At 57.7% G+C, this 17,548-nt stretch overlaps 1 protein-coding gene across 1 annotated transcript in view; it reads left to right on the plus strand.

The window, feature by feature from the left end:
* The first annotated feature begins 291 nt into the window (after positions 1–291).
* The window catches only part of eprs1 (glutamyl-prolyl-tRNA synthetase 1), a 42,192-nt gene continuing 24,935 nt past the window's right edge, over positions 292–17,548 (plus strand). The window contains exons 1-14 of the mRNA XM_088929227.1: positions 292–467; positions 1,391–1,475; positions 3,643–3,742; positions 3,994–4,150; positions 5,506–5,651; positions 6,095–6,189; positions 6,277–6,403; positions 7,550–7,742; positions 8,877–9,048; positions 10,272–10,505; positions 11,377–11,461; positions 11,594–11,653; positions 15,511–15,621; positions 15,731–15,867. Coding sequence (XP_088785353.1) covers positions 425–467; positions 1,391–1,475; positions 3,643–3,742; positions 3,994–4,150; positions 5,506–5,651; positions 6,095–6,189; positions 6,277–6,403; positions 7,550–7,742; positions 8,877–9,048; positions 10,272–10,505; positions 11,377–11,461; positions 11,594–11,653; positions 15,511–15,621; positions 15,731–15,867 — 1,745 coding nt within the window. The 5' untranslated portion in view covers positions 292–424. The remainder of the gene's footprint in view (positions 468–1,390; positions 1,476–3,642; positions 3,743–3,993; positions 4,151–5,505; positions 5,652–6,094; positions 6,190–6,276; positions 6,404–7,549; positions 7,743–8,876; positions 9,049–10,271; positions 10,506–11,376; positions 11,462–11,593; positions 11,654–15,510; positions 15,622–15,730; positions 15,868–17,548) is intronic.

A 17,548-nucleotide genomic window follows, 5' to 3' on the forward strand; every position in this document is an offset into this window, starting at 1 on the left:
TTTTCTATGAGCTTTTAACCAAAGGTAATTTAAAAAATCAAAATGTAAATACTGCTGGAATGCTTAAAAACTTACTTTTAATCAAATAAAGTATTTATTGGGATATTAACACTTGAGTTAGCTTCTTGTCTCATCATGTTTACAGTAGTAGTAGTAGTTCAAATGTAAGACAAATACAAGAAATACTCGAATGTAGAGCCAACCGTGTATTTACAGCTGTGAGATCAGTGATCTGATTCAAGGAGGCTGAAGTGCGGAACCTTTATGCGTCTGGCCTGTGCTGTCGGTGGGGCCGCATTTCGAGGGCGGAGCGCCGAAGCGGTATAGCTGCGTGGCTGGAGAGCGAGAGAAAGAGATTAGAGAGAGAAACTGCCTGAAGGGAGAGGACCATAGCACATCAAAAACAGCAAGAGAGGGCGATACCATGGCTTTGAAGCTCATCATCGACTCCAGCAACCCGCCGCTTGGTATGTAGGCGAACGCCTTGCTGTCGCCAGTCCGGCCAGCACGCTGTCTTTCCGAGCCGCCACGTCTTGCTGTAATTAACAGTATAGTGTCGGTGCCGGCGTGGCACCGTCTCCACTGACTGTGCGTTAACAGACCACGCGTGCTGCCATCGGCTTTACTGCGTGGGTTAGAACATAGATGCTGCAGTCCGGTTGTCAGCCCGTGCAGGACCAGCTGTCAGCCCAGACGCGGCCCGAGTAGGTGTGCGGGCTCTGCCGCTCTGCACCGCGGAAGAAAGTTGGAGGTGGAAGAGCTGGTGCTAAGGCGATTGTATGGTTATAGATTTGTAAATCATTCCAATGTATGACTTAATTATCAATACACTCCTGGACAGTCTGAGGCTTTTTCTAGTTCCTTCTTCATGTAATTGTTAAGCTTTGCGTGTCTACCAGCCCTGCATTCCTGCGTGTCGGGCTGATGCAACCATCTGAAAGACAATCCGCTTGGGGCCATCAGAGTGTTTCCAGTACTTGGTGTCAGCAGATCGTGCTTGTTGGGTGTGTGTGTCTCCTGGCGTGTACTTGTTGGGTCTCTGTGTGCGGAGTGTGAGTCTGTGTCTCCTGGAGTGGGCTTGCTGGGTCTTTGTAGGCAGTGTGAGTGTGTGTCTCCTGGAGTGGGCTTGTTGGGTCTCTGTGTGCTGTGACTGGACCGTGGGCCTTATGCCTAGTGCAGAGCTTGGTCTCCAGTACCCTGTGATCTGCTGTGCACTTCACACAGCGGTATAGGGGCTGTAAACCATTTCCATTTTCGGGTCTGACTTGCCTGCAGTCGAGACCTTGCCAGGCTCTGCCTCCCCTCTGCACTCGGAAACGCTTCTGGGCGCGTGTGGACAGGGGTCAGAGGTCAGAGGTCAGAGGCCTGACAGTTGTACTTCTCTGTCCAGGGGCGCTGCTGACCGCGGAGCACGTGAAGGACACTGTGAGTGTGTCAGTGGAGGAGGGCAAAGACACCAGCCTGAGGGTCTCTGAGTGAGTATGAGTGTACACCCACCCTCACTCACACTCCTGTCTCTGTGGTCAGTACGGGTCAGCAGAGAGATTCCCTCTCTCTCTCTCTCTCTGGTCAGTACGGGTCAGCAGAGAGATTCCCTCTCAATTCAATTCAATTCAGTTTTTTCAATTCAAGGTGCTTTATTAGCATGACCGATGGGTACAATCGGTGTTGCCAAAGCAAATAAAATAATGAAATTCACATGAAACAAAAAGTAAAATAAAATCTACAGAAATATTACAGACATTTACAACAAGGACATATCATAAAATATTGACATATACTGTAGACCAGTGGTTCTCAAACTTTTTGGACCAAGTACCACCCCTAATCCAACCAAAGCATCCAAGTACCACCTACAAGTCATCTTCTCATAGGAACCCCAGAAATTCTCAATGACCAACATGAGTGCGTGTGCACACACACTCACACACACATATAATAAATATTATAATAATAAACTTTATTTGATATAGCACCTTTAAAGGTGGCTTCTCAAAGTGTTTTACAGAAAAAAAACAGTAACAACAACTAATAAAAAAGCACCATTTCAGTGAGAGGGGTGAGCCTGTTTAGTTGAGCAAAGCAGATGTGAATTAATGTTTTGAGTCTTGATACAATTCACAACAGAGTCTAACAGATATTAAATCGTCAGGCATTTTCTTGACGGCAAAGGTCTCGCGGTGGATGTTGTAATGCGTCCATTAATTTCTGGAGCAACCAATCTAATTCGTGCAACTACACCGTTATGTCGGCTTGTCATTGCTCTAGCATCATCTGTACAAACTCAGACCCATTTTATCCAGTCGATGCCATTCTCTTCGATAAATTCATTCAGAAGCTGAAATATGTGCTCTCCTGTAGTTCCTGTTGGTAGCGGTTTACAGAACAGAAAGTCCTCATGGGACATGCCCTCAAACTCGTATCTAACGTAAACGAGCAAATTGGCCAAATCGACTACAGACTCATCTAATTGCAGTGAAAAACATCTGCTCATCTTAACGCGCTCTATCAGTGTACTTTTGATATAATCCTTCATTTCAATAATTCTATGAGTGACTGTGTCTTTCAGGGGGAGAGGGGCAGCAGGTCGAGCTGTTTAGCAGCTTTTTCTCCACACATAATACGTGTCAGCTCTTTTGCCAACGGTAAATAAGGTTCTTCAAAAATAGTGTGGCTTACCTGCTTTAGCAATCCGCAAGCTTGCATTTTTCCGCGTTTCCGTTATTTCCGTATTTATTTAAAGTTTTTATTTCATGCGCATGGGAGCGAAACACAGAGACGTTCGGTGTATTTTTCTCAAATTGGAACAGTTCTTAAATATTTTTCTGGTATCACGCTTTCGTGTGCTCACAAGATTACCTGCGTTCGTAGCACGTATTTCTATGCATTCCTGTGTTTACAACGTTGGCATAGTTCCAAAATCACGCACATTCTCCTTTCTCCCTATTTGCGGGAGATGCAGTAGCTTTTTTTAAATACAATTGGTCACTTGCGTCCGTAGCACGCATTCCTATAGAGTGGTATAGAATTACAGAGTATCTCTTGTGTCCACTGAAGTATTAGCGCGCACTGTATCGTAGCACGTAGGCTGTGTATTCGACACGTATTAAAATACAAAATATGAAAACCCGTCCAGATTTTTCAACGCACACGATACAGTTCCAGGGTCATTTGGCGTACCACCTGGCGGCACTCCACGTACCACTGCCGGTACGCGTACCACAGTTTGAGAACCACTGCTGTAGACAGATGGAGCATTATTGGGAGACAGACTCACTGTTCCTCAGGCTGTGACAGGAGATCACATACTGGGCTGCCAGTTCCACTGAGTTCCCTCCTCCCTCTCCCAGTAGGATTGGGACCTGTTGTGATTCTGGCAGGTATGGGAACTCTGGGATTAGATTTCTGAATTTAGGGAAGAATGTTTCTCTAATCCCAGAGTATCTGTCACAGTGCAGTAGGAAGTGCACCTCTCTCTCTCTCTCTCTCTCTCTCTCTCTCTCTCTCTCTCTCTCTCTCTCTCTCTCTCTCTCTCTCTCTCTCTGTGGTCAGTACGGGTCAGCGGTGAGCCCTGTTTGTGTCAGGGGGTGGGGCTGTGCTCTGAGCAGAGGTGAACGCTCTGCTCCTCTCTCCGTCTCTCAGCTCGGTCCAGTTCAGCGATGTGAACTCCATCGCCCGCTACCTGGCCAGAGCGGCGGCCTGCCGGGGGCTGTACGGGTCCAGCCTGCTGGAGCACACCGAGGTGAGCCGCCCCCGCGGGGCCTGGGCCTTCAGAGGCGCCGTGTCGTCATCTTGCTTGGAAAACGTCTTCTCGGTCAAAAGCAGGTGCTGGGATCAGTAGCAGGGAGGGCAGCAGTGTCAGTGGTGTGTTTCCAGTCTCGGCAGCGCTGCTGTTAGTGCTGCATGCCCATTGCAGGGCTGTTGGTTTTCTTGATTTTTCCAGTTCATCCGCTCACACCTGTTTTCTGTTCTCCTCCTCTCCTTCTCTCCCAGGTGGATCACTGGCTGGAGTTCAGCGCCCGTCGGCTGCTGACCCAGTCCTCCCTGGGCCCGGCGCTGGCCGAGCTCAACGGCGCCCTCGCTCTGCGGACCTTCCTCGTGGGCCACAGTCTGACCCTGGCTGACCTCTGCGTGTGGGCGGCGCTCACAGGTCAGCCTGGGGTCACCACGCCTCGTGGTGGTGTCGTGTGCTCTCTGCTGGGGAGGGTACTGTCAGCGTCCCTGCGGTGATCGCAAGCCTGAGGGACTGAGCTCTCAGCGTCTGTTCTGTCGGCTCAGACCGAGCCCTTGAACTATTGTACCAGCTGACACCAGGAGTGCCGGCCTGCACGCCGCTCCCTCTCTCGCAGCGGGAGTGCGCGGGCCACGATCGCCGCTCCCTCTCTCGTGGCGGGAGCGCGGGCAACGATCGCCGCTCCCTCTCTCGTGGCGGGAGCGCGGGCCACGATCGCCGCTCCCTCTCTCGCGGCGGGAGCGCGGGCCACGATCGCCGCTCCCTCTCTCGCGGCGGGAGCGCGGGCCACGATCGCCGCTCCCTCTCTCGCGGCGGGAGCGCGGGCCACGATCGCCGCTCCCTCTCTCGCGGCGGGAGCGCGGGCCACGATCGCCGCTCAGGCCACGATCGCCGCTCCCTCTCTCGCGGCGGGAGTGCGCGGGCCACGATCGCCGCTCCCTCTCTCGCGGCGGGAGCGCGGGCCACGATCGCCGCTCCCTCTCTCGCGGCGGGAGAGCGGGCCACGATCGCCACTCCCTCTCTCGCGGCGGGAGAGAGGGCCACGATCGCCGCTCCCTCTCTCGCAGCGGGAGCGCTGGCCACGATCGCCGCTCCCTCTCTCGCGGCGGGAGTGCGCGGGCCACGATCGCCGCTCCCTCTCTCGCGGCGGGAGAGCGTGGGCCTCGATCGCCGCTCCCTCTCTCGCGGCGGGAGAGCGTGGGCCTCGATCGCTGCTCCCTCTCTCGCGGCGGGAGAGCGTGGGCCTCGATCGCCGCTCCCTCTCTCACGGCGGGAGCGTGGGCCTCGATCGCTGCTCCCTCTCTCGCGGCGGGAGAGCGTGGGCCTCGATCGCCGCTCCCTCTCTCACGGCGGGAGAGCGTGGGCCTCGATCGCCGCTCCCTCTCTCACGGCGGGAGCGCGGGCCTCGATCGCCGCTCCCTCTCTCACGGCGGGAGCGTGGGCCTCGATCGCCGCTCCCTCTCTCGCGGCGGGAGAGCGTGGGCCTCGATCGCCGCTCCCTCTCTCACGGCGGGAGCGCGGGCCTCGATCGCCGCTCCCTCTCTCACGGCGGGAGCGCGGGCCTCGATCGCCGCTCCCTCTCTCACGGCGGGAGCGCACGGGCCACGATCGCCGCTCAGGCCACGATCGCTGCTCCCTCTCTCGCGGCGGGAACGCGGGCCACGATCGCCGCTTCCTCTCTCACACGATTCAGTCCAGCCCCCTGACCCAGAGCTGTAGGGGAGCTCGCAGGCTGACCCTGCGTCTCCCTCTCCTGTCCCCTGTCCCCTCAGGCAGCGCCTCCTGGCAGTCCGCCCTCTCTCAGGGACAGGCCCCGCCTCACGTCAAGCGCTGGTTCTGCTTCCTCCGCTCGCAGGGACCCTTCAGGGCTGTGGGGGACAAGTGGAGCACTGCTGGGGCCACCCCCAGCACTGGGGCGGTAAGTGCAGGCTGTACTGGGAGGAGGGGCTGGGAATGGAGTCTGATCTGATCTGATCCGGTCCTCAGTGTACCGGGAGGAGGGGCTGGGAATGGGATCTGATCCAGTCCAGGCTATATTGGGAGGAGGGGCTGGGAATGGGGTCTGATCCGGTCCTCACAGTACTGGGAAGAGGGTCTGGGAATGGGGTCTAATCTGATCCAGTCCTCACTGTACTGGGAGAACTGGTTCCAAGAGCAGGGACTGTGCAGCTCTGAACAGACATGAGGAGCAGCTGGAGTACAGCTGGTCACTGTACTCTGGGCCTGTTCTCACACTCCCTCTGCACTTCGCTCCAGTTCATAGAGCTCTATTGGCATGACTGATGAGTTACAGTGCTGCCAGAGTGGTCACATGATTCAGGAAAGTTACAGACCTCTGTGTGTCTCCCCCCCTGGTCCCAGACCTCGGAGAAGAAGGCGGATGTGGGGAAGTTCGTGGAGCTGCCAGGGGCCGAGGTGGGCAAGGTGGTGGTCCGGTTCCCCCCGGAGGCCAGCGGGTGAGTGTAGGAGACGGCGCGCGATCAACCGCACGTGCGTGGTGGATCACGCGTGACATCGAGTGCCCCCTCTCCTCTCCCTGCCAGGTACCTGCACATCGGTCACGCCAAGGCGGCCCTGCTGAACCAGCACTACCAGCTCAACTTCAAGGGCAAGCTGATCATGCGCTTCGACGACACCAACCCCGAGAAGGAGAAGGAGGACTTTGAGAAGGTCAGCGGGCCGGCAGGCCGACTCCAGTCGCATTTGAACTGGACAGCACTTTCGGCTTCAGGCAGGGCACTCTCCTTGCGGCCCGGCCTAGTCTAAGATAAGATCAGATCACTTTATTGGCCATATACAATTTCTTGTATTAGGAATTTGTCTTTTCGCATACCCCAGCTTGCTCTCCATGAGACACACTGACAGGGAGAGAAGCTTGGGGTCAGAGCGCAGGGTCAGCCATTTATACAGCGCCCCTGGAGCAGTTGGGGTTAAGGGCCTTGCTCAGGGGCCCAACGGAGTAGGATTGCTCTGCCGGCCGCAGGATTCGAACCGGCAACCTTCCAGCCCCAGGCACAGATCCTTGGCCACAGAGCCACCACTCCGCCCTGTCACGTCCATGTGAACGGGTGACTGACTGGGCTGGTCAGTACAGCGACACGGGGCTCTGAGGGGAGGAGCCCTGATTTGAGGGCTTGATGCTTGATGAGTGTTTATACACTGTATAAACCAGAGGAGACTGGGGTACCTCAGCACCAGGGCTGGGAAACGCTGTTCTACAGAAGACCAGGCTGCTGTTGTAAAAAAAGTGGTGCTGGTGGACCTGTAGGTGGCGCTTTTCTTTTGGGATTAATACCCCAGTGTTGCGACCAGGGACACTGTGCTGTAGGAGATGACATCTTTTAGATGAGGCATTACAATGAAGTCTTGACTGCTTGATGATTAAAGATCTGAAGGCACTATAAGAGGAAGGGTGTTCACCCCCACTCCATTCTACACTGTCCAGTCTCTCCTTCCTAAGGTTCCCCCTTAATTCAGCTGATGCAGCAGTTTCTCTCTGCTTTCATTATCTGCTGGTGCAGAATGGTGCTGTGTGTCTCCAGGTGGGGCTGCTGGTGCAGAATGGTGCTGTGTGTCTCCAGGTGGGGCTGCTGGTGCAGAATGGTGCTGTGTGTCTCCAGGTGGGGCTGCTGGTACAGAATGGTGCTGTGTGTCTCCAGGTGGGGCTGCTGCTGGTACAGAATGGTGCTGTGTGTCTCCAGGTGGGGCTGCTGGTACAGAATGGTGCTGTGTGTCTCCAGTGGGGATGTACTTCAGTGGGGGTGAACTTGGCGGTGTCTCTAGAGGCGCTGTCTGACACGCTGTCTCGCCCCTCAGGTGATCCTGGAGGACGTGGCGATGCTTCAGATCCAGCCGGACCAGTTCAGCTACACCTCAGACCACTTCCCCACCATCCTGGCCTTCGCGGATCAGCTGCTGAGGGAGGGCAAGGCCTACATCGACGACACGCCGCCCGAGCGCATGAAGCAGGAGAGGGAGCAGCGCGTGGAGTCCTGCAACCGCAGCAACTGTGAGCCCCTCCTGCTGCACACACATCTCCTACCGCACAGCCCCCACTGCTGCACAACAGCACACACAGCCCCCACTGCTGCGCACACAGCCCCCACTGCTGCGCACACAGCCCACACTGCTGCACACACAGCCCCCACTGCTGCACAGCTGCACACACAGCCCCCACCGCTGCACACACAGCCCACACTGCTGCACACACAGCCCCCACCGCTGCACACACAGCCCCCACTGCTGCACAGCTGCACAACAGCCCCCACCGCTGCACAACAGCCCCCACCGCTGCACACACAGCCCCCACCGCTGCACAGCTGCACGCACAGCCCCCACCGCACAGCCCCCACCGCTGCACAGCTGCACACACAGCCCCCACCGCTGCACAGCTGCACACACAGCCCCCACCGCTGCACACACAGCCCCCACCGCAGAGCCCCCACTGCTGCACAACAGCACACACAGCCCCCACCGCCGCACAGCTGCACACACAGCCCCCACTACAGCACACACAGCCCCCACCGCAGAGCCCCCACTGCTGCACAACAGCACACACAGCCCCCACCGCTGCACAGCTGCACACACAGCCCCCACCGCCGCACAGCTGCACACACAGCCCCCACTGCACAGCTGCACACACAGCCCCCACTACAGCACACACAGCCCCCACCGCTGCACAGCTGCACACACAGCCCCCACCGCTGCACAGCTGCACACACAGCCCCCACTACAGCACACACAGCCCCCACTGCTGCACAGCTGCACACACAGCCCCCACCGCTGCACAGCTGCACACACAGCCCCCACTACAGCACACACAGCCCCCACCGCTGCACAGCTGCACACACAGCCCCCACCGCTGCACAGCTGCACACACAGCCCCCGCCGCTGCACGCCTGTACTTCGTCAGGGTCTGTTTCTGTTTGCTGTTTCTGATCTTGGTCAAATATTCGGCTAGTGTGTATTGCCTGTTTAGGGTTCTGTAGTATTCCAGTTTATGTTGTGTTTGTGTGTGTGTGTCCCAGTGTGTGAGATATTGCTGTTTGATCTGTGCTGTGATGTGGTGGAGTCTGAGTTGTGGTGGACCCACAGCTCACTCTGTGACCCCCTCTCTCCCTCTCTCTCCTGACCCCCTCTCCAGCTGTGGAGAAGAATCTGCAGATGTGGGAGGAGATGAAGGCTGGCACAGAGTACGGGCAGAGCTGCTGCATGAGAGCCAAGATCGACATGAACTCCAACAACGGCTGCATGAGGGACCCCACTCTGTACCGCTGCAAGAACAAGCCGCACCCCCGCACCGGCAGCACCTACAGGTCAGGGCTCCTGTCTGCCCACACTGTGGTCACTGAGCCTGGACCGTCAGGCGCTGTTTCTCTGTGCTGTCTCTTACCCTGGTCAGGTACTCAGCTCGTGTGAGTTGTGTGTTTAGAGTCCTGCATCATTCCAGTTTGTGTTGTGTTGTGTGTGTCCCAGTGGGTGAGGTGGTGTTGTGTGGTTTGTGTTGTGAGTTGGTTGATTTTGATTCGTGTTGCTCTAGCAGTGTTGTCCTGAGGCTGGCTGGTGTCAGTGAGCCTCAGGACCAGCTGGCTGAGGGGGCTCTGCTCTGGGCTCTGCTCTGGGCTCTGCTCTGGGCTCAGCTCTGGGCTCAGCTCTGGGCTCAGCTCTGGGCTCAGCTCTGGGCTCAGCAGGGCCTTGTGGGGGGAGGGATGCTGGTCACTGTTTCTCAGCAGTAACCGGTACTTGATTGCTCTTCTGTATGCTGATTAGTAGTGGGTATCGGTGTTATTCATCCTGAACACATTGTTAGGAGGTTTTCTCTGCACATGGAGGATGTTTTTTACACTTCACTGCCACAGGGCAATGGGTTGGATTACGTTTTCGGATATTCACAACTCAATTTTCTTGGTGTGGGTTGATGTTGTCGACCCTCCTTCTAATGGCGTAGAAAGCCCTGAGTGCCTTCTCCCTCAGTGCCTTCACTGCCAGGTCAAAACTCCCAGATGAGCTGATGGTGAGACCGAGATATGTGTAGCTTGTTGTGTGCTTCAACGTGTTGTTGTTGAGTGTGAAGTGGTACTTGTTTCTCTGAGGTCTGGATTTCTTCTGAAAAACCAGATTGACTGGCAGTGCCCAGGTCTGACAGTACTGCTCCAGCAGTGCCAGGCTCTGCTGCAGCCCCTGTTCTGGGTCCAGATGGGCTGGCAGTGCCCAGGTCTGACAGTACTGCTCCAGCAGTGCCAGGCTCTGCTGCAGCCCCTGTTCTGGGTCCAGATGGGCTGGCAGTGCCCAGGTCTGACAGTACTGCTCCAGCAGTGCCAGGCTCTGCTGCAGCCCCTGTTCTGGGTCCAGATGGACCATTGGTGTCGAGGGTGAATCATCAGAGTGGATGAGTGTGAAACAGTGGAGAGAGGAGTGTCTCAGTGAGCAGTGCGGGTGTGTTCTGCTGTGGAGGAAGGGAGAAGTGTGTGGCGAGGCGCTCACTGATCCGAGACAATGGGTTTCAAGGTCCTGTCCCTCCTTGCCCCCCTGCCTTCAGGGTGTACCCCACGTATGACTTCGCCTGCCCGATTGTGGACAGCCTGGAGGGCGTGACCCACGCCCTGCGGACCACAGAGTACCACGACCGGGACGAGCAGTTCTACTGGGTGATCGAGGCGCTGGGCCTGCGGCGCCCCTACATCTGGGAGTACGCGCGGCTGAACCTCAACAACACGGTGCTGTCCAAGAGGAAGCTCACCTGGTTCGTGGAGCAGGGCCTGGTGGACGGCTGGTGAGGCTCAGTCTCTCCTCTTTCCCTCACACCCACCCTCTGTTGTGTCTCGTGTCTCTGTCTCTCTCTCGGCCCTGTGCTGTGCCGGCAGTCTCATGTGTCTCTCTCTCGGCCCCGTGCTGTGCGGTCAGTCTTCTGTGTCTCTCTCTCGGCCCTGTGCTGTGCCGTCAGTCTCGTGTGTCTCTCTCGGCCCCGTGCTGTGCGAGCAGTCTTGTGTGTCTCTCTCTCTCCGCCCTGTGCTGTGCCGGCAGTCTCGTGTGTCTCTCTCTCTCGGCCCTGTGCTGTGCCGGCAGTCTCGTGTGTCTCTCTCTCTCGGCCCTGTGCTGTGCCGGCAGTCTCGTGTGTCTCTCTCTCTCGGCCCTGTGCTGTGCCGGCAGTCTCGTGTGTCTCTCTCTCTCCGCCCTGTGCTGTGCCGTCAGTCTCGTGTGTCTCTCTCGGCCCTGTGCTGTGCCGGCAGTCTCGTGTGTCTCTCTCTCGGCCCTGTGCTGTGCGGTCAGTCTCGTGTGTCTCTCTCTCGGCCCTGTGCTGTGCGGTCAGTCTCGTGTGTCTCTCTCTCGGCCCTGTGCTGTGCGGTCAGTCTCGTGTGTCTCTCTCTCGGCCCTGTGCTGTGCGGTCAGTCTCGTGTCTCTCTCTCGGCCCTGTGCTGTGCGGTCAGTCTCGTGTGTCTCTCTCTCTCGGCCCCGTGCTGTGCGGTCAGTCTCGTGTCTCTCTCTCTCGGCCCTGTGCTGTGCCGTCAGTCTTCTGTGTCTCTCTCTCTCGGCCCTGTGCTGTGCCGTCAGTCTTGTGTGTCTCTCTCGGCCCTGTGCTGTGCTCAGTCAGTCTCGTGTGTCCACTCTGTGTATGACTCAGTCTGACTGTTCTCCCCTCGCAGGGACGACCCCCGTTTCCCCACAGTTCGGGGGGTGCTGCGCAGGGGGATGACGGTCGAAGGGCTCAAGCAGTTCATCGCTGCACAGGTGGGTCACTGTCGGTCCATGCAGGCTCACTTCTCTCAGGACTGTGCTGAGCTCTGAGTCTCCATGAAGCAGTGAAGCTGTTGAAGTGTTGATGTTGCCCTGCTGCCTTTCACACCCCTCTCTCTGTTGCAGGGTGGGTCCAGGTCTGTAGTCAACATGGAGTGGGATAAGATCTGGGCCTTCAACAAGAAGGTACAGTCACATGTCACGGCCCCTATTCAGTGAGACAATCTTGACTATACAGTCCTGAACAGTCCTCTGCTGTCCCTCTCCTGTCACACACTGAGACACAGCTGACTGGATTGTAGACACTGCTGTCCCTCTCCTGTCACACACCGAGACACAGCTGACAGGTGTGTAGACTGTATAACGGGGATGATTAACTGCACTGGGACTGTAGCTCCTATTGTAACAGGACTGTTCTACTGTACTGGGACTGTAGCTCCTATTGTAACAGGACTGTTCTACTGTACTGGGACTGTAGCTCCTATTGTAACAGGACTGTTCTACTGCACTGGGACTGTAGCTCCTATTGTAACAGGACTGTTCTACTGCACTGGGACTGTAGCTCCTATTGTAACAGGACTTACCTGGTACAGGTGATCGAAGCATGGTTTGCTATCCTAGTAGGACTGGGCATCAGTTTGTAGCGTTGTGAACAGTGAAGGGTTTTGATGTTCAGACAGCGGAGGCTGGTCTCTCTGCTGGCGTGGTGCTGCTGTGCTGTGCACACAGTGTTTGAACTGTCTTGATTTCTCTCGCTGTGTTTGTTTGACATTAAACTGCGTCTCACTCTTCTGTTCCAAGCTGCCAATTAGCCGTGACAAGGTACTTGTCCTCTCCTCTTCTCCCCCACCTCTCCCTCGCCCGTCCCTTCCCTGCGCCCCCCCGCCCTGGGGTCCTGCCCGCGCTGGGAGAGCGCAGCGGTGTGATCCGCTCCAGGTCCCGCCGTGCGGCTCGGCAGCAGTAAGGTGTCACAGACAGCAGGGGGCGATATACCCGTGCTCTCGCTCACACTGCAGTTTTTCAGCAATGGTATCCCCACAGGCAGAAACACCATGTCGGCATCTTGTCTTTCTTGTGTGTACCCGTGCGTACATGCAGTATGAAGTACGTGCCCGTGCAGGAGATACGACGTGTGCGTCTGCCTGCCCAGTGCATCAGCAGAATGAGGATGAGAATGCAGAACGTCTGCATCAGCAGGAGTTCCACTGTCAGATGAGCTGCCTTCCTGTCGGGGCGGTGGGCAGAAAAGCTTGCTGGGCAGTGAAGGACACCGCTTCAAAGCTGGAGGGGTCCTTTGCTGACATCGCAGGCCCGCAGCGCTCGGACCGGCAGCCCCGGGCCGCGCGGCGGGCTGCTGGTCAGTGACCTGCGTCCCGGGAGGCCCCGCGGTGTGCAGGGTCATGGAGCCATTCATAAGGACTGAGCTCTAACACGCGGGAGCTCCCTCCGGCAGGCGGGCGGAGGTGCAGATGATAGATGATTTGATCAGAGTCCGGGCTGTCGGAGGTGACCAGTGGTCACGTTTCACAGCTCGGGGTCCCGGGTGTGAGAGGATCTTGGATCCGTGGAGATGTGCAGTGTTTATACTGACCAGGTGTGAGCCTGGCCAGTACCTGGATGGGAGACCTCCTGGGGAAAACTAAGGTTGCTGCTGGAAGTCCTGTTAGTGGGGCCAGTAGGGGGCGCTCACCCTGCGGTCTGTGTGGATCCTCATGCCCCAGTATAGTGACGGGGACACTGTACTGTAAACAGGTGCCGTCCTTCGGATGAGACGTAAAACCGAGGTCCTGACTCTCTGTGGTCATTAAAAATCCCAGGGCGTTTCTCGAAAAGAGTAGGGATGTAACCCCGGCGTCCTGGGCATATTTCCCATTGGCCCTTACCAATCATGGCCTCCTAATAATCCCCATCTCTGAACTGGCTTCATCACTCTGCTCTCCTCCCCACTGAGAGCTGGTGTGTGGTGAGTGTACTGGCGCACTATGGCTGCTGTCACATCATCCAGGTGGAGCTGCACACTGCTGGTGGTGGAGGGGATCCCCATTACCTGTAAAGTGCTTTGAGTGGAGTGTCCAGAAAAGCGCTATATAAGTGTAGGCAATTAATAATAATAATAATAATAATAATAATAATATTATCATCATCCACAGTCTGTACTGCCAGGGCTCTGTGACAGAGGTGTATCGCCCCCTAGTGGATGTGCTCCAGTGTTTGCTCACAGTGTGGTAGCAGACCTGTAATCGACCTCATCTGCTTTTGGCGTGCCTGGACTGGAGCGGGTCATACTGCCGAGCCTTACCCGTCTTTCTTTTAAAGCCGGTTTAAGACTGATAGTGGGTCTGATTTGGACTGGGGGGGGCAGGTCTCAGGGCTAGTGATCAGGTCTGCTCCTCTTCTCCGTGCCCTGTGCTGTGTGTCCCATCTGTCAGTCCATCTGTCTCTGTGTCCAGCCCCGCCCTTTGAGGCCACCTCTGTCTGCTGTCCCACCCGTGACTCCGCCTCTATCTGGAGCTCCTCCCCCGGCCCCGCCCTCAGTCTGCAGTCCCGCCCCTGAAGTGCTGGCGCCTGAATGTTCCCTAGAATTCAGTGTAGCCGCCGAACAGCACTGCCCCTGTCTGAGCTGATCACACCAGGTCTTGCTGTTCGAATTGAGAATGTTAAATAATTTTGGCTTTATGCCCATTTTTCTCTTTGGAAAAACATGCTTAATTTTTACAGATGGGGAACAAGCAGATCTGGTCTGACTGGTTTTCTTTCTGCCTTCAGCCCGGAGAGAGGAAGAGATATATGGGGGGATGGTTATCACTGTCGCACGCTGAACTTTTTCAGATTAGTTCATCTCATTAGTTATCAAGAGGGGCCAGCAGAGATTTTAGCAGGAACTGCAGCTCAGTAATCGCTGTCATAACGAGCTCTGAGAGTTAGATAGTAGAGAGCTGTAGTGTTTACTCTGATTCTAAACCGAGAGAAGGTCTTCCCTATCATGAACCAGCTATTAATCCGAGAGCTGAGCTCTGCTGCGGGGGTGGAGTGTCTGCTTTAGCTGATACACCCTGAACCCAGAATCCGCTCTCTAGAGAGTTGTCCTGGCATGGAGAGAGCAGGTCCCTTGTTAACCAATTAGATTGCAGAAACGTTTGAATCTGGCAGAAGACCCACAGGCCCCCCTCGCTCTGTGCAGGGTCTCAGGTTTGGGTGTAGAGAAAATCCTGACGGGAGTTTCACTGCGGCTCTTCCCATGAGGAGAGAAGTTACCCACAATTCCAGTGCCCCAGGACTCTCAGTATTCTTATCACTTTTTTATTGAATAAGGTACCTTATTTCTGCACCCAGTGATCCAGCTGGGCTCCTCACTGAGTGATCCGGCTGAACATGAGAGAGGTTACTGAGGAGAGACCATTCTGCCCCTGGCTTGAGGGTACAATAGGAGATGTCTGTCCCCTCCACCCTCTGTCTCTCTCACTCTGTTCTTACCCTGTCCTCTCTCTCTCTGTGTGTGACTGGGCCTTCAGTGCTCGCCTGTGCTCACTGCTTGCAGCTCTGACTAGTCTAAAGTCTCCCCTCCTCTCGGCTTATTGGCGGCGTCTGTGAGCAGGGCGGGTGTTTCTCTGGGCCGCAGTGTGTTGGACAGGCACAGCACAGCTGCACAGCGCGGGCAGAGGGAAGGGGTGGGGCAGGAGAGAAGGGCGGGGCATGTGGAGGGGAGGAGCAGTGGAGAGGGGAGGGGGTTGGGAGATACAAGAATGAGTTGGGGGCAATGGGTGGAGATAGAAGGGGAGGAGCAGGGGGAAAAAAGGGGAGGGGCTGGGGACAGAGGGAGGAGAAGAGCGCAGCTTGAGGCAGTGCAGGTAACAGAACTGAGGCCCTGCTCGAAGCACCTGTCTGTCCCAGCATCCCTGTGTGTCTCCTCTCTGTGCGCCAGTTACTCTGTGTTTCTGTGCCAATGTGGGTTTCGCTGTCTGACCTCTCACCCCGTGACCCCTCTTTCTGTGTGAACTGGAGAACATCCTTGTGAACTCTGACCCTGTGACCTCTCTGCCCAGGTGATTGACCCCGTGGCCCCACGGTACACCGCCCTGCTGGAGAGCCAGGCCGTGCCTGTCTCCGTCCCTGGGGCCCCTGAGGAGGTGAAGGACGCCCCTAAGCACCCCAAGGTACAGTCTGAGCTGCCGGCAGTGTGAAGTGCAGTCGCTGTGGGAGGGAGGCAGCAAGAGAGGCTGTGTGGTGGTGGCCCCTGTAGTGATGGTGCATTCATTTGTGCAGAACACAGAGGTGGGCATGAAGCCGGTGTGGTACGGCCCCAAGGTGCTGGTGGAGGGTGCAGATGCTGAGACCTTCTCCGAGGGAGAGACGGTGACCTTCATCAATTGGGGCAACATCGTCATCACCAAGATACACAGGTAACTGCACTCAACACACACCCTCGCTCTCGTCTCCTGGACACGCGGGGAACGGCTCTCGACACACACCCTCGCTCTCGTCACCCGGACACGCGGGGAACGGCTCTCGACACACACCCTCGCTCTCGTCACCCGGACACGCGGGGAACGGCTCTCGACACACACCCTCGCTCTCGTCACCCGGACACGCGGGGAACGGCTCTCGACACACACCCTCGCTCTCGTCACCCGGACACGCGGGGAACGGCTCTCGACACACACCCTCGCTCTCGTCACCCGGACACGTGGGGAACGGCTCTCGACACACACCCTCGCTCTCGTCACCCGGACACGGGGAACGGCTCTCGACACACACCCTCGCTCTCGTCACCCGGACACGCGGGGAACGGCTCTCCACACACCCTCGCTCTCGTCACCCGGACACGTGGGGAACGGCTCTCCACACACCCTCGCTCTCGTCACCCGGACACGAGGAACGGCTCTCGACACACACCCTCGTTCTCGTCACCCGGACACGCGGGGAACGGCTCCCGACACACACCCTCGCTCTCGGCACCCGGACACGCGGGGAACGGCTCCCGACACACACCCTCGCTCTCTGCACCCGGACACGCGGGGAACGGCTCCCGACACACACCCTCGCTCTCGGCACCCGGACACGCGGGGAACGGCTCCCGACACACACCCTCGCTCTCGGCACCCGGACACGCGGGGAACGGCTCCCGACACACACCCTCGCTCTCGGCACCCGGACACGCGGGGAACGGCTCCCGACACACACCCTCGCTCTCGGCACCCGGACACGCGGGGAACGGCTCCCGACACACACCCTCGCTCTCGGCACCCGGACACGCGGGGAACGGCTCCCGACACACACCCTCGCTCTCGGCACCCGGACACGCGGGGAACGGCTCCCGACACACACCCTCGCTCTCGGCACCCGGACACGCGGGGAACGGCTCCCGACACACACCCTCGCTCTCGGCACCCGGACACGCGGGGAACGGCTCTCCACACACACCCTCGCTCTCGTCACCCGGACACGCGGGGAACGGCTCTCGACACACACCCTCGCTCTCGTCACCCGGACACGGGGAACGGCTCTCCACACACCCTCGCTCTCGTCACCCGGACACGGGGAACGGCTCTCGACACACACCCTCGCTCTCGTCACCCGGACACGCGGGGAACGGCTCTCGACACACACCCTCGCTCTCGTCACCCGGACACGCGGGGAACGGCTCTCGACACACACCCTCGCTCTCGTCACCCGGACACGCGGGGAACGGCTCTCGACACACACCCTCGCTCTCGTCACCCGGACACGTGGGGAACGGCTCTCGACACACACCCTCGCTCTCGTCACCCGGACACGGGGAACGGCTCTCGACACACACCCTCGCTCTCGTCACCCGGACACGCGGGGAACGGCTCTCCACACACCCTCGCTCTCGTCACCCGGACACGGGGAACGGCTCTCCACACACCCTCGCTCTCGTCACCCGGACACGTGGGGAACGGCTCTCGACACACACCCTCGCTCTCGTCACCCGGACACGAGGAACGGCTCTCGACACACACCCTCGCTCTCGTCACCCGGACACGCGGGGAACGGCTCTCCACACACCCTCGCTCTCGTCACCCGGACACGCGGGGAACGGCTCTCGACACACACCCTCGC

Source organism: Atractosteus spatula, chromosome 2 (assembly GCF_055471065.1).
Source record: "Atractosteus spatula isolate fAtrSpa1 chromosome 2, fAtrSpa1.hap1, whole genome shotgun sequence".
NCBI lineage: Eukaryota > Metazoa > Chordata > Actinopteri > Semionotiformes > Lepisosteidae > Atractosteus > Atractosteus spatula.